This window comes from Anguilla anguilla, chromosome 11 (genome assembly GCF_013347855.1).
Source record: "Anguilla anguilla isolate fAngAng1 chromosome 11, fAngAng1.pri, whole genome shotgun sequence".
NCBI classification, from domain to species: domain Eukaryota; kingdom Metazoa; phylum Chordata; class Actinopteri; order Anguilliformes; family Anguillidae; genus Anguilla; species Anguilla anguilla.
The window spans coordinates 18,182,853-18,208,386 of NC_049211.1; the positions used below are offsets into that span (position 1 = coordinate 18,182,853).

The 25,534-nt window shown below is 39.8% G+C and overlaps 2 protein-coding genes across 17 annotated transcripts in view; one reads left to right on the forward strand and one right to left on the reverse strand.

Annotated features, from left to right (window-relative positions):
* The first annotated feature begins 1,290 nt into the window (after window positions 1-1,290).
* Window positions 1,291-13,313, forward strand: LOC118208353. 4 transcript variants are annotated; one of them, XM_035382943.1, is made up of 10 exons: window positions 1,291-1,675; window positions 3,936-4,046; window positions 5,102-5,164; window positions 5,945-6,115; window positions 7,046-7,232; window positions 8,711-9,691; window positions 10,141-10,289; window positions 10,820-10,867; window positions 11,735-11,790; window positions 11,942-13,313. In XM_035382943.1, exons 1-10 carry the CDS (start codon window positions 1,634-1,636, stop codon window positions 11,961-11,963), a joined length of 1,830 nt encoding a protein of 609 aa, XP_035238834.1. In that variant the 5' UTR covers window positions 1,291-1,633; the 3' UTR covers window positions 11,964-13,313. The 4 variants fall into 4 exon arrangements, with proteins under 4 accessions (XP_035238834.1, XP_035238835.1, XP_035238836.1 ...); XM_035382944.1 differs by having other exon boundaries at window positions 10,144-10,289; XM_035382945.1 differs by lacking the exon at window positions 10,820-10,867.
* Window positions 13,314-16,325: 3,012 nt separating this feature from the next.
* Window positions 16,326-25,534, reverse strand: part of LOC118207587 (pleckstrin homology domain-containing family A member 6-like) — a 63,288-nt gene continuing 54,079 nt past the window's right edge. For 10 of the 13 annotated variants that reach the window (XM_035381336.1, XM_035381329.1, XM_035381335.1 and 7 more), the window contains 8 exons: window positions 24,095-24,194; window positions 23,487-23,593; window positions 23,164-23,334; window positions 22,885-23,037; window positions 22,266-22,399; window positions 21,842-21,984; window positions 19,210-19,353; window positions 16,326-17,456 (listed from right to left, as the gene is read on the reverse strand). In XM_035381336.1, the coding sequence (XP_035237227.1) occupies window positions 19,220-19,353; window positions 21,842-21,984; window positions 22,266-22,399; window positions 22,885-23,037; window positions 23,164-23,334; window positions 23,487-23,593; window positions 24,095-24,194 (942 nt within the window). In that variant the 3' untranslated portion in view covers window positions 16,326-17,456; window positions 19,210-19,219. The remainder of the gene's footprint in view (window positions 17,457-19,209; window positions 19,354-21,841; window positions 21,985-22,265; window positions 22,400-22,884; window positions 23,038-23,163; window positions 23,335-23,486; window positions 23,594-24,094; window positions 24,195-25,534) is intronic. The other 3 variants (XM_035381332.1, XM_035381330.1, XM_035381333.1) reach the window with 3 other exon arrangements.

Here is a 25,534-nt window from a genome sequence, read left to right on the forward strand (position 1 = left end):
TAAAAAATGTTTCTCAGCCACAGGGTTTATATGATGGAGCATTCCGTGGAACTGAGAACACAGGGCAGTATGAACAAATAAATTCATAAACACAGCGGGACGCATTGCAAAAGAGCAGTGCCAGGCCCCGGCACATTCCAAAACAAATTCCACTAGCAAGTTCTCAGAAAAACTGCACGGGCTGGATATTAGACACAAGACATTGAAGTGGATTTCCATGCTTTCAGAAATTGTGGAAGCTTTAAAAAAAAAAAAAAGAAATGATATGAGGTGCAGTATGGCATATGTTTTCAGAAAAAGAATAGCATTTGTGCACACGGACATTCTGTGGCCCATGGGGGCCTGTTTCAAAATTCTATCAAGTGGCACTTTCATTTCACTGCCGCCCCATCAGCCATTTGCCTATATAGGCTACAGAACACTGAAATTTCAACTCCACCAAAAGGTTAAAGGTATATTTAACAAAATTACTTATGCTATACCAAAGTATAGCATAAGTAATTTTGTGGAACCTACACTGTTGTAATTGCAAAGCATGAATACTAGCAATTAGCTGTTCATGCTGACTGTTAACAGCATCGTCATTCCTCCTAGTTGCCAGGCTCCCAATTTGCTCCCAGTTCACTCGCATTCATTTTCAGGATCTTGCCAAAATTAATTGTTTTGAAGTGCAAATGAACTACAGATCAATAAAACAGAGTGCTAATGTAAAACAGCCTCTGTTATCAGAACAGAGTGTGCAGGCTATGCATTTCCATAGCTTTTGGGAAAAGCAAAGGAGGCATGACACTCACTGTGTGGAGCATACAAAATCGTAGAAAGATAAGGAAATATCCTTAGATATGCTGGAACCATCTCAGGGTGAATAAGGGGAAAAATGCAAATTATTTTGCAACAGGTATTATGTTCTCTTGTAAGAAAAGCATTCTGATATTTTGTAAATTTTGTTTATCCTTTAATAAAAAGATAAGCCAATCCAATCCATGTTTGTCCTTTAATAAAAAATAAGACGTGACTTCCCCACCTGTGGATGCATTAATATGTGGATGAGACACCTCTTTGTTAATTCAGAACAGAATAAGGAATCTGCTAAACCACACCACCAGCTCCAACTGAAACTGAACCTCACCCAAATTCACAGGAAAAGACAGTGGATTATGGCACTACCACGTCCGGCCGACAGAGGTCATTCTCTCAGCTTGACCAATCGTGGCCAAGTGCACAGGCAGCTGCTGAATTCTGGCCAAAGCCATGAGCCAATATTTCCTATAAACCACATGAGAGAGAGGAGGTCTTATAAGCAGAAGCACCAGAGAAGGCAGTCAGTCTCTCTATGTTACTGTCTTGCTCTCTCACTCCTAAAGAAAGCGGTGTAGATTGCCAATATGATCCCCGACTGTTGGGGAAACTCTTGAGGTGGTAGGGAGTTGGCTTCAAGATCTTTCTTTTTTTGGGGGGGAGGGTTGGAATTGGCAGATTTGCTCAGATAGACAGCAAGTCGCTTGATGCAGAGCTAATTAAATAAACAAACAACAACAACAACGACAACAATACAAATAAAAAAAGATTATATGCCTGCTCCAATGAATCTAAAAGAAGACACTGCTCTTCTCTATTTAAATAGGTGAGCCAGATGACAACACACAAATCAATCAACATTCTGTGCAAAGTCAAGGTAGGAAAATATTTTTTAAAATAAAACCTTTGTTTAACAGCATTTTTAAAATAGATATTTATGTTAAGAGTTTGAAGGTAATGAATTTGCATTTGTGTGTCTGGATTCTGGATTACCTACAGTACCTCTGCATCAAGCATAAAACTACCTGCTTATGAATGGTTTACAATGCTTTTTCAAATAATGCCAATGTAAAGGTGTTATGTATGTTTTATGATGGCTTTATGTTGTTTATGTGAAGTGTAATTGGTCCATAAAAGCCAATCATCTGCTAGTGGGCAAAAGAATATTTTTAAAATCCAGAGAAGTGAAATTTTACTATCTTGGATTATCCAAGAAATATTAAGAATATTTCTATTTTTGCATATTTTAGGAAGACAAAAGTAATATGGTAAAACTAAAACAGAGTGGCTCAGATTTACAGAAAAAAATTTCAGGGTTTTGCATAGATTATTTTAAAGTATGCTGGACTAGGAAAAGTTGTAAGAGAGGTGTCAGAGAAGCAAAGTTAAATGAAAAATTAGGATATATCAGACACAAGTTACAAATACATCTTCAAATACATCAAGTTCCTTGGATGTGTTTGAGAGTATTGAGACAAAGAGATGGTGAAGTACAAGAACTATAAACATGACAAAAACCTCTGACTGCATGATGTACATCCAAGAGTACTGGCAAGTTCAAACACTGCTCTTCCTTATTTAGTAGCAAAATAAATTGATGTACAGAGGACACAAGACTTGGGAGTTCAGCAAACTCCTGGATTTGGACATCAATTAGTAACACAGATTACAAATTGTTATCTGAATGATCAAAAATCATATAAGCAGATTAGGCAGTCAGTCTCACTCTATCCACACCACAAGGCAAAATTAACCACATCAATGAAGGACTACTTTCACGTCCTAACTGGACATGAATGTTGTTTGTAAGTCCAGACTGTAATTGTAATCTGTAGCTGTAAACCTTTTGGCTAAGGTCAAACTGTGCTAAACTGTCAAGTGGCAACATGATGACATGGATATTGAAAATGTATACATTGTTACCTATTCCTATTTGTATATATTTATTTGTGACTTATTTACCTACAGTATAATTTTTGGAATAATCTCAATGGATGCAGTACTCATATGTTCAATTACCAATATTTCCTACCTGGAATGCAAGATTTCAGGCATAGGGTGAAATGATTTCACATTGTTTAATTGGTTGAAGAATAACATTTGTGCACAATCATGGAAGAATATTATTAAAAGAAAATCTAACAGTTTTAGCTAGCTCACGGGATGATTGAGTTTGTTTTACCCTCCCCTCTGTGAATACATGGAATTGCCTGGAATGTCATCTCATACTGGGAAACTGGGAAAGTGTAACTGTTTTGGGTTAATGTTCTTTTTGCCCATGTGATATGCAAATTATAGACTGGGGTGAATCAGTAATTGCCTATATAGTGAAAGTGTGGAAACATGACCAATAAAACGAACAATATGGTTGGTAATAAAGAATCCAGAGTCAAAGGAAATGATGAGCCAATCGTGTATGGTGTTCATAAGTTCAAAGAAAAAATTATGAAAGAACTTAAACACATGTGTTCAACACTCATAATTGAGCAAGAGATTGGGTGTGACCAATACCAGCATACTCTGAGATCTCCCAGGACTGATCTGAAAACCACTGCCCTAGTTTGGTACTCTGGATGAGCAAAATGAATAGGGTTCATTGCAATGTACTTAGCAGGAGTTTAAACCTGAGGCTTAAACCACAAAACCATGGAACTGCAACAGCTATCCAAATCAGATAAATAAGGATCTGCCGCTCTACTCTGTGGTCTCAGGGTTTAAACATGAGATTTAAGCTCCAGTTAAGTACACTACACCTGGCTGGCCCTGTGTATTTTAGGTGCAGAAAAATGAATTAAAAAACTATTTCAACCACGTGAATGAATAATTTATTGACAGGATAAATGAATAAAAGAATAAATTATTGTTTTATTGATGGTATACATGTATTGCCCCAAGATTATGATACTGTATTATTATTATTATTATTATTATTATTATTATTAGTGGGAGTAGTAGTAGTAACAGTAGTAGTGTAGCAGTCGTAGTAAGAAGTAGGTAGTTAGCAGTAACAATAGTAGTAAGTAGTTGTAATAGTACTACTACTTGGAAGTAGTAGCAGTCATCCTTGAGGGATCATTTCTCCCTAATAGTACCTGGTTTGAATGATGTGCTGTGTTTATGTTGTGTTTTATTTGCAGGTTAAGGGCCTGTGTTTAGTTCTCCTCTGTCTCCATCTGACCGTGGCTGACGTCCCTGGTCCCTGCAGGTACTCAGTGAGGAAGGATCACCTGGACACAGTCAGGCGTCTGGTAAGACACCTGAGGGGAAAGGTATTGATGTAGGCTGGAGGTAATGCAGTACACTGCAGGTCTGCTCCAGCTACAGAATACAGTTGTATCATCAGGAAAATGTAAACATTTTGACCCAAATATAAACACAAATGTCCCATCACTTCAGACTGGGTCTTGGAATTAATTATGAATCCATCTATTCCCACCCTTTGGCACTGCTTTTTTATGTAATTACTTTGGGATTGTTATACAGTAGCATGCATTATTACATATTCAGTTTTGGAATGAAGGGTAAAATGAGCTCTTCTGTGGAGAGGTAGCTGTGGCTTGGTTAGCTAGTCAGAGCATCAAAGAGGCAGTAAGGTGGTTAAAGTTGTTCCACTAAATTAGAAACAAAATGAGCAGGTGAGTTTGCTGTGATGCCACTCGGGAATTTCCCACGGTCCTCCAGGACACCAAATGCTACTGATAATGTTAATGTATTACATGTTTCGAGTCATCTCTTTCCAAAACACGCCTGTTACATACAAAGACCGTTGTGCATAACACCATCACATGCAGTAGGATCCCAGTGCAATGATTCACAGAATGCAGATGTATCATGTCCCCGTGGGATATGTGATTATTGTGCCCTGAATCTGGCCTACATAAGCAGTCAAAGCGTTTATCTAAACAACAAGAGGAGGGCCAAACTGCTCGTGTCAGGGGTGGTTTTTTTTTTTTTTCAGAGCGCTGATTTACGGTAAGCTTCTACTCAGTTGTGCTTTGTGCATTCACAGTGTACAAAGCATTACTTCTTCAGCTGTGAAAATACACTGGCTTTGCAAGACACTAACTGATACAGTTTTGGTTTCTAGATTGGGGAGGTGAGAGAGCTCTTTTCTTTGATTTTTTTTCCTGAATTTTCTGAAACTGAAAATATGGTGAGAAAGGCATATTAAAGAGCTAGGACATGCTATTTTTAATGGTTGATGGGCTTTGACATGCTGTACATTCTATGGTCTGCACTTTGGTAGAAAGATTTAGAATGCTGTTCACATCATGTTGAAATGCATTGCCTACTTTTTTCACAGGCTGAGAACCAGTTGAAAAATGGATGTTCAATAACATATACATTTACTGAGCAGGGGAATCTGGTATGTGTTTTTTTCTCACTTAATTGCTAAATCTGTTTTTTTTTTCAGAAGTAGTTTTGTGTGTTCAGCTATCACAGAAACCAAATTTACTGTATGAAGAGAATGTGTTACACTCATTTATTTGTAAGTCAGAATTAAGGGCAAATGTTGTCTGAATTTACTACTGCTTTGCTCAAGATTATTTTTTTTGAAACATTTAATTGTTTAGTTGATAGTTTTTTGTAGGTATATATAATTATCCTCCTGACACCCAGAAGAAAAAGGTTAAGTATTTTAATTGTTTGACATAATACAAATGTCTTGGATGACAAAAACATTTTCAGGTGAACATCCTTTTCAAAAATATAAATTTATTTTTATTGAATGTCCCAGCAAGTTTCAGCATAATGAAATGTATGATTCTTGAAATTAAGACCAGAGACTTGTGATCCCTACAGTGGACAAAAATGAATTACTGGGTCTCAGGAAGATAGGCTATTGTTATATGATAATGTTATAGGTACAGCTGTGTGAAGACAGGTTAGCTGTGTAAACATGTTTACTTTTGTATACAATTCTACTTGTTGATTTGTTCAGCTAACATATTTATAATAAATAGTCCTGCTGCACCTTATTTGTGATATTGCAGTTTTGTACTCAGAGTAACACTGAGAGCAACACCCCACTTTTGTGATCTTCTTTGTATAAGAGCATCTACTACATGACTGTAATGTATTATAATGCAATGTACAAAAAGTATGTGGGAGAAGACATCATGAGCTATGTTTCTTCACTTCACAGAGTGACACGTGTTACATCAAAGCTGCATTTCCCCAAATTCTAGAACTTATCGACACTCACTTCAGGTTTGCCAGGAGCTCAGACAATGGACGCTATGTAGAGGCCATGAAAGCGCTGATGCACAACATGTACTCACAAAAGTGCATCCCACCAATCAATGTGGAGCTTGAGGTGAGTGCCCACTTGTTTGGTTCCAGAGCAAAGCAGCAGTGTAATATAATGTTTAGGGAAACTGGACTTTTTTTAGTGGGCTTGTAGGTTAAATTCCCAGTCATTGCATTGCTGTTGTAACCTTGAGCAAAAGTGGGATTCATGGAAGAGGAGCAAGGCAGAAACCACTGCTAACCAAAAGAAACATGGTTAAAAAAGCACCTGGATGATTCCCAACCCTTTTGGGAATAGACAGATGAGTTACAGGTGGATCTTTTTTGATGACATAGGGTAATTTTGTCTGGTATAAAGCAAATACCACATTTCACAGTAAGAACATCATAGCAACAGTCAAACATGGCGGCCTAGTCAAAGTCCTGACCCAATGGAGATGCTGTAGCAGGACCTTAAAACACACAGTTAATGCTAGGAAACCAACCAATTTGTCTGAATTAAAGCAGTTCTGGCAAGAACAATGGGCTAAAATTCCTCCACAGTGATGTGAAAGACTCATAGAATCATAGGATTTGGTAGCATTTGGTTGCAGTTATAGCTGGTTAATGTGGCACAACCAGTTATTTACGTGGGCAATTACTTTTTCCCATGGGTGATATGGGTGTTTGAAACTTTTTTCATTAAACAAATGAAACAATAATTTTAAAAATGTGTTTTGTGTTTACTCAGGTTCTCTTTGTGTAATATTACATTTTGTCTAAAGACCTGTAATCATTCATTGTGACAAATGTGTAATAATAGAGGAAATCATGTGCAAATAATTTTTCACAGCAATGTAACAGACCAGCAGTTATATCTGTAATTATTATTGAAAGAATGAAGGTTCAAATTCCCTTTCAGCATTGTTCATAAAATATTCATCTCAGTACTGCTGCAAGCTACAGTATGAAATTGACTCTGGATATTCTGTAGTGATGTGTCAATATTCTTTTCCAGGATGATCCAGCAAAGTTTTCCAAAACCCACAGAGGTTCACCCAGAGAAGCACTGAACAAAGTTCTGGAGGTCTTCTCACTCTACCTGGAGCTAATGTCCACTAGAAACATACCAGTGGACTGGAGCTGTGAGGAAGAGTATGCTAAGGATGAACTCCAATTCACCACACCCCTCTCCCAGACCACAGGTGCGACCAAAAGAAAAAAACAACAAACGTTATGGTCTTACTCTGCTGACTTTCACTGCTATATTTTTTTCTAGTATATTTACATACCATGAGACTGGTCCAGTTTGTTTTCCCCAGCACACCATGGTGCTCACACTGTCTTGGCACACAAGACAGAAAACATACATCACAGTTCAGAAATCTCAGCTAAAAAATGGAGACATGCCAAATGGTTAATTCAATGCTCAGAAAGAACACCAAGCATGAAGCCCTTGAAGGATAACAAGTACTATGGTAACATTGTAGAAGAGACCAGATTTGCCAAGCAGTAGAATCTCTCATTAAAGAGGACAAATGGTGGAATGCAAACAGGCAGTTAGTGCAGTTATGTGGTCTAATTCTATTGTGGTGTTGCCAGATTCGAGTAAATACAGTACTGGTTGAGACGAAATGGCAAACAGACAGATAAAAAAGAGGGGAGGAGGAAAAGAAGTGTAAACTGAATCATAAGCCCGAGGTTGCAGGTTTGATTCCTAGGGTGAGGCACTATCATTGTGCTGACTTCAGTCGCTTCAGTAAATATCCAACTTAATAACACAAAACGTATAAATCCACTCTTGTTTGCTGCTAAACATGTAGAAAACAAGAACTTGTTCAGAGAAATGTAGAAGTAAACAGGAGACTGCAGAGGAGCAGGAAGAGGGTAGATTTTGAATGGGTCAGCATATCTAGGTGTCAGGCCAACAGCCAAGACAATAAGTATATTTAGAACAGTTTTCTTGTTGGTGCTGTCATACACAATGTTGTGCACTCTAATTTTGACTTTGTGCCACTTGGGAGACCCTAATTAAAAAAAAAAAATCCCCCGTGCTTTGCAGATTTGGATTGCATCTGCAAAATCTAAACTTTACATCTGGGCCTAATGCTGTGTGGTGTTTGGTGCATGCAGGATCTGACATTTTTGTCTTACAACTCACCTGGCATTTTTACATTTTCATGGATTTCTGCAACATATTGCTCTTTTGATTTTTGGACTCTGATCTTGGTTTTATGGGATTATTTTGGGAAGAAAAGGGCCCATGTTTGTAACATTTTTTTAAAGGTAGTTGAACCTCATCTTTAGATTAGACATGAATATTTGTTGTAATTTGATACATTTCTTAAATTTAATCTTATTGTGAGTTGTGCATTTCATAAAGTTTGATCTATGAATTTAATTAATTTATTGATATCTTCGATAATAATTCACTAATTAAATCGACTAAATTTATTTTACATGTTGGGTAAGTGAGGGGTTTTTTCCCATTGATGCACTTCTGTTCGGTAGTGCTGCAGTGGAATCTCTCTTCACTTCAGTGTTTCATTAATTCAGCACATTATACCTCTCCATTCATTTTCCCACACTGACCCATCACAATCTACTAACTCATTGCTGGTTCATATTAATAATGTCATAACTACTCTCAGGGCATTTCATCTCTTTCCTGGGTTCTCTGTAGGTGCTGCTGAGTGCCGATGCTTTAATCCCACTGTGGATTATGGGGACTCTCATCTGGTGTCTATGACAGACTCCAGCCTTCCCTCACAAACCCCTGAAATCCCATCCTTTTCCTCTGAGGCTCCTGGATGGGACCCACTGTTGCAGGGGACCCTTGAACCCATGGCTGTCCACTGGGAAATGGGGAGTACCAGCTTCAAAATGGCCCATGGTACAGACTCAGGAAACAGGCAGAAGGGTGGGGTCTTTATTCCATCTGCCGAGTTGCCGTTGCTCACAGCTGTTGGTGCTAAGCATTCAACTGGGCTTAGCTCCACATCCTCTTTTAAAATGATGGCATTTCCCCCTATGAAGGAGACCCGACCATTTGGCACTGAATCTGACACTAGCTCTGTCTTTTCTGAAGCCATACACTACAGGTCACAGGAAGGCACTAGTGTTATGGAATTATCTGTCAGCACTACTGATTTGGGGGAGCAGTCCATGAGTACAGCATCGGGCATTTCTAGGGATCCTGCCCGAAGTACTAGTAGAACAAACAATGTGGTGACAGATTTGCCTGTAAGCCACGCATCCTTTGGGCCAAGGATCGCCACCATCCCCTCACAGGTGTTTGTAGGCAATCCGTCCACACCTGTCCCGCTGCAGGAGTTTCAGGTGGAGGGGACCCCCAGGAGGCCGCGGGCTAATGCACCGGTCCTGCTGGCCAAGCGATCAGTAAAACCCAGACAGGACAGGTCACGAGCGGATCTGTCGACCAACCCAGCCTATCCCCAGAGAGCAACTACTTCCACCTCTCAGCTACCGCCCGCCATTTCCATGATGATAGCCAGAGAGAAAGACACTCCAAAGACTTGGTTGAGTGATGACACTGGGCAGTTGCGTGGTCTGCCCACACCTGCAGTTCGCCCAACCTCCTCGCCTGACCCGGAACTCGAGGCACTTTTCCGCAAGACCGCTAACAATGATGTAGTGGGCTCAGGTAGAGTATGGCCACCCTAGATTGTTCTCTCCTTTGTGTCTTACCGATGGCTTCTCTGAATTGCAGACTCTGAGCCCTGCATGATAAATTCACTCCCGTGGACTCTGGCTCAGTCAGCTGCATCCGATGGATTCCATCAGTATGCTGATTTTCTTTGTTTTTATATGAGCTGTCAAAGAGGAAGAAGCAACTTTGATTCCCACCCACTGGTAATGATGATCATTTGGGGAAGCCTCCTTATCTTGTTATATACTGCCAAAACTAATGAGTTTGGTGGCATCTAACAATGCTGATCTAACATTGTAACTTCAATCTAACAATATAATACTGCTGATCAGTGGTTTGCTCAGCTTTCTAGCTAACGATGGGCACAGTGTTGCATTTAGGAATCAAAATACACTGTCTAAGCACTGCTGAGATCCTCACCTCACAAAACCCTCTCTCTCCAGCAGTTCCACTGGGACAAGATGCAGGGATACACTTCCGGAGCGGGGATCCTGAAGGGTCACATGACTCAAACACACTTGCCTATATAATGGCACCAGTGTGTGGAGGACTACTGTTCATATCTGCCATCTACTGTCTCAGACGACAGAAGGTACAGACACACTGTTTCACTGAACCACATTGGAGCTTGTGGTTTTTATTATTATTATTATTATTATTATTATTATTATTATTATTATTATTTCATTTTCTCACTTCCTCTCACTCATTTTTCCTACAGATTTGTAAAGCCATTTACAGAAATTTTATGAGATTGATACTATATGATTTTTAAAATATATTTATTGTGTATAAAATTCACAAGCGACACAAAGAATGAACATGTTTATTTCAATATGAGAATATGGTAACTGTGGATACATAATGATATACTTGGATGGTTCTGAAGTCAGTTTTATAAATTGTAAGATATTTTAGTAATCATGATAGTTCTCCTGTAATTTATGCCATAAGATGTATTCTACAGTAAATCAATAAATGACACCCATTTATGGAGATGAACCAGCGGTGCAGGATCCAACTACACCCCGCTCAATAAGTGTCTGAGATCTTTTGGATACCCATAGGACTCTGGCTGCCTTTGTGTAAAGATTTGTTCATTTGGCTCCCATTTCCTGGCAGCAATGTAAAAAGCCTGTTCTGGCCCAGGCACACAGCACAGAACCTTCAGTAAGTCAACTGTTGCAGTAAATTATGGAGCTTCTTAAGCTAAGGAGCCATTCGGTTCATTCCAATCGCTTATTTTCACTCCTTACATCCTTTCTTCACATCCTTTCCTCGTTCTTTAGCTCCACCCACTGGAGGACACAAGGAAAGGATGTGAGGAATGGATGTGATGCTAGAGGAGTTGAGGAAATGTGTATTAGGCAAATGGAACGTCCTTTCAAGCAATAGTTTGAAACCATATCAATTACAAACGTTGCAGATGTGGAGAGGTTGATCCACAGGTCGATCTTTTATATGTCACACATTCCGAAAAAATACTTCTGCAAAGGATGCACTCATGTATCCTCAGTGAAGCATCCACCAGGAGCCTCCCAGCTCCTTGCTGCTCCAAGGACCATTTAGTCTTTGGAATGTCCTTAAGGATGGCGGACCTCAAACAATTTCCAGGTCAGGTGAGGACCAGGGGGCCAGGACGGATAAAATAAGCGACTGGAATGAGCCCATGATGTTTGCAAGTGACTCTTTGATATGTGCAGTCTATTAGCCTACATTAGTAACCTATACATGTTAGGTATTCTACTTAAATTACAGCACTCAATAATTTATAGTTTATAAAAACTGCCAGTGAACATAGCAAGGGCAAATCCACTTAAAGGGCTTCGATTTAAAATGGTAAAGAGTCGTTTCATTTTTTTTTTACATCCAATCAATTGCAGTTAAACAGTTCCTATATCAAAAAGAGATTATGAAAAACATTTTGTCACATACTGAGCACTGAGCATCTGAAATAAGCGTTTAAATTTTTTTTGTGTAACCACTTTATTTATTGTAATTTAATACTGTACATTCAACATGGTTCTTGTGTTGCAGGTTGGCTTCATGCAGCACAGCCTAGAGCCGCAAGACTGTCACTCAATGACAGCCATGTGAGTGACTTTCTTTACTGTGGGGGGTTTGGGGGTGGGTGGGCATTTCACTCAAAGCTATTATTTGTAGCCTTACAAAATACCAAAATACATTTCTCTAATCTATTTCTCTAATCTATTTCTCTAATCTATTCTCTATTTTTTTTTGAAGGACTGAAATCGTCGTGCAGTAGACAACTGTAAAATTCAGGAGTTTAAAAATTTATAATAGATCATAATAATTTCTCCCAGAACATGTCATATACAATATGTCTTGTTGTTTAACAGAAATAATAAACACCTGGAAACACACACACACACACACACACACACACACAACTTACTACTGTTGACCCTGAAGGATTAGTGTGGAACAATGTCTGTGAAGAAGACTTCACTACAATTTTTTTTAATCCATTACCAGTATGAGAGAATGGATACACAAAAATAGCATCCAACCCCTTAAAAAAACATTTTCTTCTTTTTATTCTACTTTTCCTTAATTTGGATTTGCCCGTAAATTACCACAAATATGCACCAGAAGTTCTGTTCTGTTAGCTAAAGCAGAAGCACTTCTTCAGTATCCTTGCCAGGCCCTCATTGTAAATTCTGATCTTAACTGACATGCCTGGTAAAATAAAGGTAAAATAAAAATGTACTTGGCTGCAAGTCCATGACTGTGTTTAGCCATGTTACCTAGAGGTAATGCCAATGGGAGGATATGCATGCCACTGTTACAGCTGGTTACCAGTGGGTCTCTAGGATGTCACTGAAAGGAACAAATATAGTAGTAACCAGGGGAACTCTGGCTGACTTAATCGCGCCCTACCCCTGGTGGGACAAGGCCTGGTGTGTCCCTCTGCTATAAACTGTTACTGTTTTTTACTTATCCCAGTATATCAAATGGGTGTTATAGAGTCCAACTGCACAGACCTAAACATAACGGAACTTCCTTAAAAATGAAGTTGACACAAGAATTTCAGATTAAGTACCTTGCTCAAGAGTACAACAGCAGTGTCCGCCCTGAGATTTAAACGTGCAATGTTCAGAGTCAATTTACCAAATATCTTTGCCACACTAGTACCAAGAAACACATGACATATGCTCATTTTAAACCTTGGATGTAATTGGTGTAAATCCATTTAACTAACCATGCACATTTAACATATACTGGTATTTATATCTGTTGCAATTGCTTAGAAACATTTTTGGAGCACATATACATGTACAGGTTATTTAAGGATGTGTAGATTTTATCATAACCTAATTTCAGTTCTGTTAGCATAATATGCACAGTTCTGTCAGCATAATATGCATAATATGCAGTCCAATAATTGGACTGAAGTGTTTGCCCCAGCAGTTGTAAAGAAATGTCTCTTTTCAATCTCTAATGATGCCTGAAGCATTATGTTAAACTTAACTTGCCCAGCTGCAGGTAGGGTTTGTCTTTTAAAGGTATGTGATTCAGTGGATATATGTTAATTGCAACTAATTTCTTTTGTTGGATCATGTCCATAATAAAATAAAATGATATTATTAGTGTGGATGAGTATCATTTTAATGTGGATGAGTGTCATTTTCTGTGTCCAAACAAGGCACTTATACCTTTTTAAAATATTGTGATATGTCTAATTATTTAGACATTTATAATTACATATATATACTTTACAGCTCTGGTAACAATTACATTTAGTGTGCTTTGGCCTTTGTCTCTGTGAGGGATTTTGGGCCCCATGAAAAGATCTGACATTGGGCCCCACCACCCCAGGAAAGCACATGTGCTAATATTTTTTGAGGACATTTGTCAATTAGGGCTCTTGGAATTGTCCTATCCCTCCTTATGGTGCCCCAGGTAGTGATCAATCATTAAGTTGAGCCATTGCAAGTTAACTTAACAATGCCACCACATTTATATTTTACAGTATACTTTACAATGAACCTTCATTCTGAGCATTCTAATTCTTAGGAGTGTGATCATATGCAAGCAATACTGTTCAGTTTTTATGTATTTCTTCTTATACGCCTGCTTATTATTATACTGTTATTGTCTTAGAAGGATTTTTATGTCCTGCAATACTTGATTTTTTCCCAAATATATATTTTCATCAACAGATGAAAGACCTGGATTTGATCAACATTTGACCTTAGCTTTAACTAAATGCACATTTTTTTCAGAACCATAATTCAAAAGGTTTGTATTGGAGATTACTGAACTAACCAAACTGTTAAGAAAACTGCAATATGAATTTTCTTGTGACCTAAAGTTAATGCAAATGGAAATTGAGTCAAGACCAAGGTTTATAAGTTGGGAGCAACAGTATTGAATGTGTTGGGGTTTACAGGATGTGTTTAGAGCAGACAATCCTTTCCTGATCACTAGGTAGCATGGAACCTCATACCAGAGGCACAAGTGTAATTCATTTTCAACAACAACAACAACAATATATTACACACATACTACTACTACTACTGCTACTACTACTACTACTACTAATTATAATAATAATAATAATAGTAATACACATTACACATTGTAAACTAGGCATAGTTTTCTTCAAACACATTTTATTGAAGTGTAAAATAAATTTCTGTGCAATAGATTAACATTGACAGCATTGAATACCAGATGCAACCTATTTTAAAAAAGAAACACTCTATAGGAGACATAGACATACAGGTGTTCGCTGGGTACTTCTACACAAACTGTTACAGGCCTCAGAATCTTCAGGCAAATCAGATTGTCGACTTCTGAATTTCTTTTGTTCCATTCCAGGTGGCAACAAGGGTTTTAATGATACTTACTGTATGACTGATATGTCCACTCTTTATCATGAATTCCACAAGTTGTAACAAGCTGGAATGTTGAAAATGCTAAGAAGGCAAAGTTGAGCATTTGGTTTCTCTATAGAATCAATAGCCAAGAGAGCAGGTCTGCACAACCCTAACAAAGCACACCACATTCAACCGCTAGATACCACATTGAGCTGCTAATGAGTAGGATCAGGTGTGCCAAATTATACTTAAAATTAAAACCTACAGGATGGTAGATCTCCAGGGACGGGATTGGACAGCCTTGCTACAGTATATGGTATACAGGCCTCTTGCAAAAGTATAATACCAACATCTCTGCTCTCCGCTCATTATTGACAAAGTCTTAAGCATGCCTTGAGTGACTCTAGAACCCTTGGAAGAACCCTGTGGGGGATTTATTTATTTATCCATTTATTTATTTATTTATCCAAAACAGGAAATCCATTGAAGGATGTATGTACTGTATATTCAGTTTGGAAAAATACTTCATCCATTTAATTCATGAAATCAATGTAAACCAATTCTGTAAACCTCTTTAAAATATATGTTGTGCAGCACAATTATTAGAAACATTGTGACCAGATTTGATAAAAATTCATTTAGGTAATAATAATGATAATAATAATAATAATAATAATAATAATAATAATAATAATAATAATAATTCCGCCAACAAATTAATAATGTATTGCAATTGCAACATAGTGTTCAAGGCTTACATTTCCCAAAAGTCAATATAATTCCATATTCCTCAGCATTATCTTTATAGTCATTAAAGTCATTGGTTCAGCATGCAGTAAGTAACATCTCCAATCATTTATTAATTAATTAATTTATTGTCATGAATCTGTTGATAAAGCTTTTAAAGCTTTTCAAAATCATTTTGAAAAGCTTTAAACTACAGACCGATGTCTCACAAGTAGTTTCCTTTATTAAAATCCTAGAAATGAAATACTGAAAAGGGTAAGAGATCACATAACCACACAGGCACTCTCCTTGAGTCAAAATTTTGCATTCCCATTCAGAAAGCTCTCAAACCTCACAAACCTGGAAGTGCAGCACAGCTGTAGTACTGACACATTAAACAGGTTGTTTAAGAGCTGTGTCGTGGTAGTCCTGTACAATAGTTTGTTCATAGTTGAAAATATATTACAATGCCATGCAAATTGTTTCCTTAGCCTTTCAAAGTAAGGCTCTGGGTAACAATGGCACATATGTCTATGTTTAAAGTGATAAATAATTTTATTAAAACAAAAAAATAAAGGAACATGGAATATACCCAGAGAGAAATGTAATGTAGTTCCCTTCAAAATTATTGACATATAGTTATTTTTTGCTCAACTTTATCAAGGTTGGCAAAAAAAAACATAAAATAAAATAAAATTATATCATGTATTCCCCTTAAACCATAATAAAAAGTTTTCTATTGAGGAAAAGTGCTGTAATTTTTTCATAGTCAGACCAAAATATATAAATATACTCTTTAATAAGAGCTGAGAATCTGCACTTTAACCACATATATTGTGTAATTACAAATCTAAAACTGTGGAGTACAGAGCTGAATGAAAAATCTTTGTCCCAGACATTATGGACCTCACTGCTAGTCATAGCTCACAGGTATAACACTGTGGGGTGTACTTTTTATTTAATTGGTTTTAACTCCCTTTAAGATCATAGCATAGCGCAGATCATTAGTTTACATGCACTTTATTCACACTTAGTAACACAAGTAGGATTGCACGTTAATCACTTGGGTAAAACCTTTAATGAAGTCATTCCAAATTGTGAGAAAACAATTTTTTTTGTTGCTGTAAGTAAACCAGAAACAGCAGAAACAGCAATGTGCTGGGTAGATACAGAGATGAAGATCTGTTATGATGACACAGTTATATTCCTTACAGTGGAAAGGACAAAGAGGGGAAATGTCCCAATAAATTCAAGGCCTTGGCAGTTATTATGCTGGTTTAGGTTTTTAAAAGCCCAAACCAGGATAATATAATGAGACTGGAAGGGTTAACAAACACCATATAATGTGAAACTATCAACTGTTCACAAGAAGAACACTCCTTTTTTTTGGTCATGAGGGGAGGGGCCACAAGTGCAGGAAGTGAGAGGTCATGCAGATGTTTTAAAATCTATACCAGCCTCTTGCTTCCATGGCTGAAAATGCAAGGGCCCAGGGTCAGAGGAGAACCAGTCCAGTTAAATATTTTCCATTAAAGCACTTTCACAGTTCCAGACATGAACCCAAGGACACAGAGGGAAGAATGCTCATCACTTACACAAAGTTGGGCTATAGTTCTGAGTTCTGATCAGTTCTACCAGGTAACCCAAAAAGTCACAAAAATGGAAAATTTCCCTCCATAACCTCAAGAAGTTCAGAAATGTCTTTGAGACTCCAGCCAATACTCCTCACTTGGTCAGCACTGCTCCTGCTGAAGAAAAGCAGGCTGTGGTGAGCCTGTCCACCTCTGGTTTTAGGCTTTGTAAAATACTATCTTTATTCCTGAAGCAGAGATTCTTTGCTTCTCCAAGCAGTGACTCAACAGTAGGAGGGGTGTAAAACTGTGCTCACTGGAGCGGCTCCCCTTGCTGTGCGGAGGCTGGCACTTCCATTCCTCCCTCATCCACAGTGGCAGAAATCTGTTTCGGATTTAGGCAGGACAAAGCTGCATACTGATAAGAATCTTTGCTTTTTTTATTTGGTTTTTAAATTTCTTGCTAAATATATCCTCTTTCACGGTTGCAAAAATAACTGAATGGAAAAATATACTTTATGGGGGAAAAGGAAAAAAATCTTATATCTTTTTTCTTCTTTTCTTCAACGATTGCTCAGAAAGTTGCTCCATTAAACTTGACCGCAGCAAGAGCCTGGGCTGGAGAGAGAGATGGAACTCAGTTAGAGGAGCCTGAATACACTGGTGTCCTAAGAGTCACATGCACATTGTCCTCCTGCACTGGAAACCAGTGTCCAAAACATTGGTAAAATATCTTTAAGAAATATACATTACATTGCAATCATTTAGCATACATTTTTATCCACAGTGACTTACAAAAGTGGAGAATATCACTGTTAGTCTCAGGAATACATAAGTGTGATATTACCAGCCTCTTTATAATCAATCAAGTGCAAAGATACTGATTACTGAACAAACCAGCAGTCAATAACACTGGCTAGTTATCAGCACTGCATGCCCTCCCCCAAGTTTTTCTTTTTTTTAAAAGCATTGAGGTACTGTCTGTCTTGTCTTGTAAAGTTATTGTTGAATGTAAAGTATGGAAAAAAGAAACCACAAACAATATTTGACTGTTTCTTTTTAGCTGAGAGTACTGCACACAGTGCCCATTTAAAATGGCATATACTAGATGGATTTTAAGACTTCACAAAATCCACCACACCACATCCTAAATATCAAAATAAATCCAGATAAGAATCGAGGATGTCTTATTCTCTGGGTAGATGCCCCCCTCATGGGGAGTTTGGTGTGTGCTGAAGTCCACCACAGGCAACAAGACTTGCCTTCTTAAATTATCTGCAACTAATGCGGACTGACAAAACCCTGTCAGGCTGACTGGCTAACTCAGAGAACTCTGGTCAGCATAAATCATGATGCTGGGTCTCTGTGTGAGTCTGTGTTCAGTAGTATACATTCTGTAACAGGATGGATTACACAAGACTTAATAACTGGATCAGAATTGATACTGTATAAAAGCAGGCTGTTTTTACCAATGGAAATATGATGACTTGTCACTCTATTTCACTCATAAAAATGTGAAATCATTTTTTAATTATTCACAGATGATTATTTTGAAGGAGAGAATGTGGCAAAGGTGGTCGAGAGTGTTTGTGGTTGTCCTTTAGAATAGTGGTTCCCAAACCTGGTCCTGGGGTACCCCTGGGTATGCTGGTTTTGGTTCCAACCACAATTGCAATTCAAGAATTTTAACAAGTTTAATTAGGCGCTTGTCATGTGTACATGGATCACTTACTCTCTTAAACAATATTATGTCAGAAATAGCTATGCATGCCATGAAGAATAAAATTCCTACGGTCATATTGTGCTTATTGTGCTATATAGCAAACACAAAAAGAGGCATTGGTGAGTGTGTGGACACTTGTAATGATAGAGATAATGAAGAATTCAAAGACAAAGCAAATGATAATGAGCCAAAGCTGCATTGTGTTGATATGCTTAAGGACAAATTACAAAAGAAACTGAACACATGTTCAACAACCTTATTAGGAGCCTATTGATTAACCTCAGTCTTTTATTTGTTATCTCTTTTTATGTAATTGTTTGCGATATAGTTCAATAAGCACAACATGAACATGGGAATTTTATTCTTCATGGCATTGCAAACCTATTTGGGCATAATAATAATAAATAAACAATCCCTCTAAACATTAAAAGCACCTAATTCAGAAACATTAACGACTTGTTAAAATTCTTGGATTGAAATTGTGGTGGAGCAAATACCAGCATACACAGGGGTGCCCCAGGAGTTGGGAAAAACTGCTTTAGAGAGAAGGAGAGGGATGAGGGAAATAAATAAAGAACAGCATGACAGGGTGGGGCCGGTGTCAAAGACAGATGTGAAAGAATGGCAGGGCCTATTTGATGGACTCACCTGCGTGGAGTCAGACCTTGATGAAGTGGGAGGAGTCAGAAAGTTCTGCGGAAGGGGAAGGGGTCAGGTTGGTCACGGCGGTGGGGGTGCTGGGGGCGGACTGAGCTAGAATGAAATAGGATGATGATGAGGGTTGATGAGAAACTGAAAATAAGATCAGGGAAGAGCACATCAGAGAATACAAGGGTTCTGACTGATGGGGGAGTATTGGGTTCCGTAAAAAAACCCCACCAGCAATGGCATTCCCCTTCTTTTATGCGATCAACTTGTTTTGATTTTTTTTGATCATTTTAGTGGCTCACAATAAAACACAGACATAAACAATAGGAGGAAACAGAGGGAAAAACATGTTTGTTAAATATTTGGCAATTATAAATGAAGCAGGGCCTGGCCCAGCCAACAGCTCACTATTCCAAAAGCAAAATCTGGCAGGCGACACAGAAAAAATGATATTTACGATAGCTGCCAATGGGAGGAGGACAAAATTAAATTTGGTTTCAATTTGAGTTAAAACAGGTTTTGTAGATTTGTAGACGCATTTTGTCATTTTAAAGTGATTGTAAAGTGGCTAAAAATAACTGAAATAACCATAAATTATCACAGAGAGATGTATCTACAGCACATCCACCAAAGGTCTATTCAAAGTAATGTCGATAACTATAATGACGCACGTTTCAAATCAGGCATAAAATCTGCATTGAAAAAAACCTCAGGATTGTATGGGCGTGGTCAGGAGCACCCCGCCAGCCCACCTCCCCACTGAACTCCTCCCAAACGGTCCCACCCACAAGTAAACAAACACACATGGCTAAACAAACATGTTAAGAAACAAAAGACACTTGATAAGAAGGTTATGTAGTTTAATTGTTGCTAAATTCATTAAAAGAAGCTTTGTGATAAGGCCATTAGTTTGATTTTTAAAATAAGACAATTGATGTTAATGTCTCAGCTTTTCTTTCTTTGTTAGCCTAGAGAGATATTTGGTTGTAGTATGATTAATAAGTTGATTGTTCAATTTTACTAAATAATTATCCATTGTTTAATGTGTATTAATGTAGAGGAACTAGAATATGTAGGCCTATCGTTCTTACATTCTCCCAACCACTGCTAGTCTTTATTTATGCAAGTAATAATACGTTAATTCTGATATATTGTTGTAAGCGTAGGTATACTAAAAAAGAGAAACAAACAAAGTTTGTTACAAACATGGAAAATGATTCTCTGTGGCAAAGGAGCGCTTTGCTCAGACTCAAAGAAACTATTTTAGCGAGAGAGAATACTTCAATTGAACTCCACCCATTCAATCCACAAATAGGAACTGATAGAAATGTTTAGACTGATATAGGTTTATATTGCAGTGCAATTTATTTCTCTTACTGTTGCTGATGCCTAATACATACCATAGTAACCCCATACAATGTAGTCTGAAGCCATTCACGGATTTACCTTTACAGTCAATTTAAAGGGAATCCATGGCCTTAAGAATATTATGATACAGCAGTGATGAATGAAGTGGTACCATTGAAAAGGGACTGTACTGTTTTCCATGGTGACAAATGTTGAAGCAGCGCGACATAAATGGGACAAGTGAGAGCTGCTCTAGGCACACCCAAACATTTCACTGCCAGCACCTGTGAGCGCACTGCAATCCAGTGTGCAAAATAATACCCTGACTGACATCACATGATTTTTTTGTTTTTTAAATGTCCACTGGCTATTCTTAATTTTACTGTCACTCTGACAAAGCCAGTTGCAATGCTATGCAATGTCCTATCATCAGAAAAGGCAGTGTTAGTAGGGCAGAGCAGGGTATGAGTGACAGCAGTGGGGCGGAGGAGTGTGTGAGTGACAGCAGTGGGGCGGGGCAGTGTATGAGTGACAGCATTGGGGAGGGCCAGGGTATGAGTGACAGCAGTGGGGTGGGGCAGGGTATGAGTGACAGCAGGGAGGCAGGGCAGTGTGTGAGTGACAGCAGTGGGGTAGCGTGTGAGTGACAGCAGTGGGGCGGGGCAGTGTATGAGTGACAGCATTGGGGAGGGCCAGGGTATGAGTGACAGCAGTGGGGTGGGGCAGGGTATGAGTCACAGCAGGGAGGCAGGGCAGTGTGTGAGTGATAGCAGTGGAGCGGGGCAGTGTGTGAGTGACAGCAGTGGGGCGGGGCAGTGTGTGAGTGACAGCAGTGGGGCGGGGCAGGGTATGAGTGACAGCAGGGAGGCAGGGCAGTGTGTGAGTGACAGCAGTGGGGGGGCAGTGTATGAGTGACAGCAGTGGGGCGGGGCAGTGTATGAGTGACAGCAGTGGGGCGGGGCAGTGTGTGAGTGACAGCAGTGGGGCGGGGCAGTGTGTGAGTGACAGCAGTGGGGCGGGGCAGTGTGTGAGTGACAGCAGTGGGGTGGGGCAGTGTATGAGTGACAGCAGTGGGGCGGGGCAGTGTGTGAGTGACAGCAGTGGGGTGGGGCAGTGTATGAGTGACAGCAGTGGAGCGGGGCAGTGTGTGAGTGACAGCAGTGGGGCGGGGCAGTGTGTGAGTGACAGCAGTGGGGCGGGGCAGTGTGTGACTGACAGCAGTGGGGCGGGGCAGTGTGTGACTGATAGCAGTGGGGCGGGGCAGGGTATGAGTGACAGGCCTCACCTGACAGCAGGCGGCTGCGCCGGGAGGCCTCAGCTGCCAGTGCGCAGGAGATCTCGATCCTTTTCTCCTGCTCCTGTAGCTGCTGATCTGGGTCTCCCTGCCGCTCCGCAGGTCCGTCTAGCAAGGGAACCATGTTCTGCAGACTAGGGAGGGGCAGAGAGAGAGAGAGGGAGAGAGAGAGAAGAGAGACAGAGAAAGAGGGAGAGGTAGACAGCAAGAGAGAGAGAGGGAGACCATCATAACGACAGAGGTTCAGATGTGGAGGAAATTCAGGTCAGTTTTAGTCATAAAGATTACATTTTAAAATGCAACACTTGCATGTTCTCCAGCTCGTTGATTAATCTGCCCAGCAGCAGTGGCTATACTATCATGTCTGCAGTTAAACTGTCTGAGGAGGAAGAAATGAACAGGTTCTGCTTCGTACTTTGATTTGGCGATCAGGGTCTTGATTCTCTCCACTTTTTTCTGCTTCTCCAGAACCTCCTCTGGGCTAAGTGGTGTATCTGGCTCCTCCTCCACATACCTCTCCTGGATCAGAACCTTGTCTGTGCTTGGCAGCTGTGGAGGCCAGAGAGCCAAGGAGATACAGTAGCTACTGTGAAATACTTAAAAGTAAATTTTCTTTGCAGACAAACAAAATGATACTTATGATAAAATGACGCCTCTTTTTATATGCAAAACCATTTAAACTCTTAAATTTTAAATTTTAAATTTTATTTAAACTTTATTTAACCACATAGTTACATAACATTACATAACATACAATAAAGCTCATCCGTGAGCAAACTGAATGATTACGAGCACATAGGCATCTTAAACAAATCATAAGGAAACAAGTTGATGGCTGAGAAGAAGCCACATGAAATCAATTCAAGTTTATTATTAATACAGAACAAAATGGCCAAAGATGGCAATGACAAGGAAGAACTCCCTGGATGGCATGCAGGAAGGGAAGGAAGGGGAGGAAAAGGGGGGGGGGGGGGTACACAGCCCATCCACCACTGGCCAGGACTATACCATCCAACCCCACTTGAGGGCCCCACCTCATTCTTGACTTTGGATTTGGAGTGCTCAGGTTTGATCTGCAGCCTCCGCAGCCGGGCGATCTCCTCTCGAGGGGACTCCATCCCCTGCCCCCGCACCGCCTCCTCCAGGTCTTTGATATCCACCTCATGGGACGTCAGCCTCCGCCGCACCTGAGAATGGACACACCAATCAGCAGGTGGCTAAGGGCCAATCAAAATCTTGTGCAAAAAGGGAGGGCCAATCAAAATCTTGTGCTTTGATGGTGGCTGGTGAATTCAGTTGTTTTTTTAACATACCACCCTGTAGCTGGGCCTGAAGGCGTCGCCTTGCTGGCTGCCAGATGTGTTGAGGCTCCGCCTCTTGTCCCGCACAGAGTTGCTCTGATTCCGGCGGATCCTCGCATTCTGCTCCTCCACGCTCATCTTGGACTTAACCTCCGCGGAGAACACAGCACTCTTTGGGCGGCCCTAGGATGCAGCACTGCTTTGATTACCCACTCTGAACCACACTCAGCCTGCACAGCTCCGAGAGTGTGCCATACAAAACTTCAGTAGTCAACAGGCCACTTTCAAATCTAATGAACAACAGAGGTCTTCAATTAAGTTCTGACTGTGCTTACCCTGGAAATGTGTCCGTTGGCCAATGCGCTGTCCCCTTGCTGTGAGGGAGGGATGGACTTTGTCTCCTCTCCTGTGGGAGACTTTGTTCTGGGTGGAACAATGCCAACTGCTCGAGGGAAAGGGTGAGATAGCAGGGAAGCAGGGCAGGTCAGAGAATTGCATTTACAGAGGATTTCAGGGGACCAATTAATAATGAGTATAGTTGTTAAAGCCCAATAATGTAAGCTAGTAAGAGCTAAATAAGGTACGCAGCTGGATTCCTAGGACCCATTCAGATGCCTGTGTCTTATGTTATTATGACTGGTGTCATTTTTTAATGTATCTGCAGCACAGCCATGCACCATAAGTCCATTTGCACATCCTAGTTTAGGGGTCTGCAATCCTGGACCTGAAGAGCCACAGGGTGCTTGTTTTCATTGTTCCTCAGCAATTCAAGCACTTAATTGACCAATTAAAGCAGTTAATTCCACTTCATTGGCAGCTGATTTCAAAGTTAGAACAAACACCAGCCTGGCATCTGACTCTCCAAGACCAGGGTTGCAAACCCCTGTCCTAGTTTGATCAATAAGAGTCCAGCACTGCCAGAAAGTTTCTGACCAGTTTGTACCTTTATTAGTGCTGGCATGCCTGTCATCCTCTGGCTTCTGCTGGTCACTGCTGTTGGTCCTACCCCCCGAAGAGGTATCAGAGTGGACAGTGTATTTATACTGTAAGGGGAAGAGGAAGAGGAGGATGAAGGTTGTTTACTTTCATCTCAGATCCACTGAAGGCCCCAGTCCTGTACAACACGATCCAACACAACACACTACAACACAACATACAGAAATACAACAAAATATAAAAAATACAGCAAATCTTTATGTAGCATCTAACATAATTCAATAACCGAGCAGTGCTATCACTGGGATTTAATGTACAAATTAAATAAAAATCAATTCTCAAAAACTAATATAAGAGAGTGTGAAACACCTTGAAATTGAAGTTTAAAAATGAGGCACAGCACAGGTAAAAGCTCTTCCCCTGCTTGCTTGATGACTAGAATCACACAGAACCAGAATCACACAGGACTCAAATATCTTGTTCTAAAAAAACCTCTTCATTCTATGATATTCTAGCAATGCAGAGTAGTTTAGCCTGACAGCTATAAGTAGCCACCTACAGTAAGTAGTTAACTGAAAACATTATTGTCACTTCTTGTCATGTTGCAGCAAAGTTGTGTAAGGGTCCAGTACAGCGAATACCAACATCAAAACATCAAAAAGTTTCCTTCTCCGCACCTCATATCTACCATCTTTTCAGCTATTTTGAATAGGTCTAGATCATGCATAAAAAGTTCACGTAACCCAGCAAAGTCACAAAAATATTTTCAAAACTTTCCAAGACTTAAACATTTTTGAGAGATTATGAAAGTTGGGAAAATGCCTGGTCGGGTGAAAGGGCTAACAGTCGCTTAGTTCCCCCCACCACAGATGTTAGCTATGCAGCTGAAGCCGTTATATCACTATTGCAGGGAGTTTGGCAAGGCAGGATTATTGTTGTTCATGTTGTTGCAAGCAAAGGACTGGACAATTCTGGGCAGTCATTCCTGTCCCCATTTCCATTAATGGGTGGGACAGATACACCACAAACAAGGTATGGTCTGTCAGAACACCAGAAGACAAATGAAACTGTCTTTCAGTTCCACCCAGCAAAAACCATTCCTGTAGTCCCATTGTATGGCAGCAAAAAACTGATGTGGCACTAACTCCTCCACACTAAGAACAAGGCACACTCAAGGAGTAAAAGACACATCTCTCATTCCAGGCAGATATGATCCAGCCATGATGTCACAAATCTATTGCCCCTTGCATTCCATTTCCTGAAGCTGTTTTGTGATTGGCAGGTGAACAGAGAGAAGAAGGAGGAAAAGCAGGGAGAGGAAGCCATAGGAGTGAAAAGTCAGCTTTAGAATGGAGGTGGGTGTAGGCGGGGTGGGGGGGTGGGGTTTGAGGTTTAATTTTTTTTTTTGAGGGGTTCTCCAAAATACAATGGCCTACCATCCCATTGC

Excerpts from the sequence above, each read along its gene's own strand:
- LOC118208353 (XM_035382943.1), top strand. The coding sequence starts at position 1,634 with ATGACAACACACAAATCAATCAACATTCTGTGCAAAGTCAAG. Across the intron at positions 6,116-7,045 it reads CAATCAATGTGGAGCTTGAG|GATGATCCAGCAAAGTTTTC; the intron begins GTGAGTGCCCAC and ends ATTCTTTTCCAG. Across the intron at positions 7,233-8,710 it reads ACCCCTCTCCCAGACCACAG|GTGCTGCTGAGTGCCGATGC; the intron begins GTGCGACCAAAA and ends GGTTCTCTGTAG.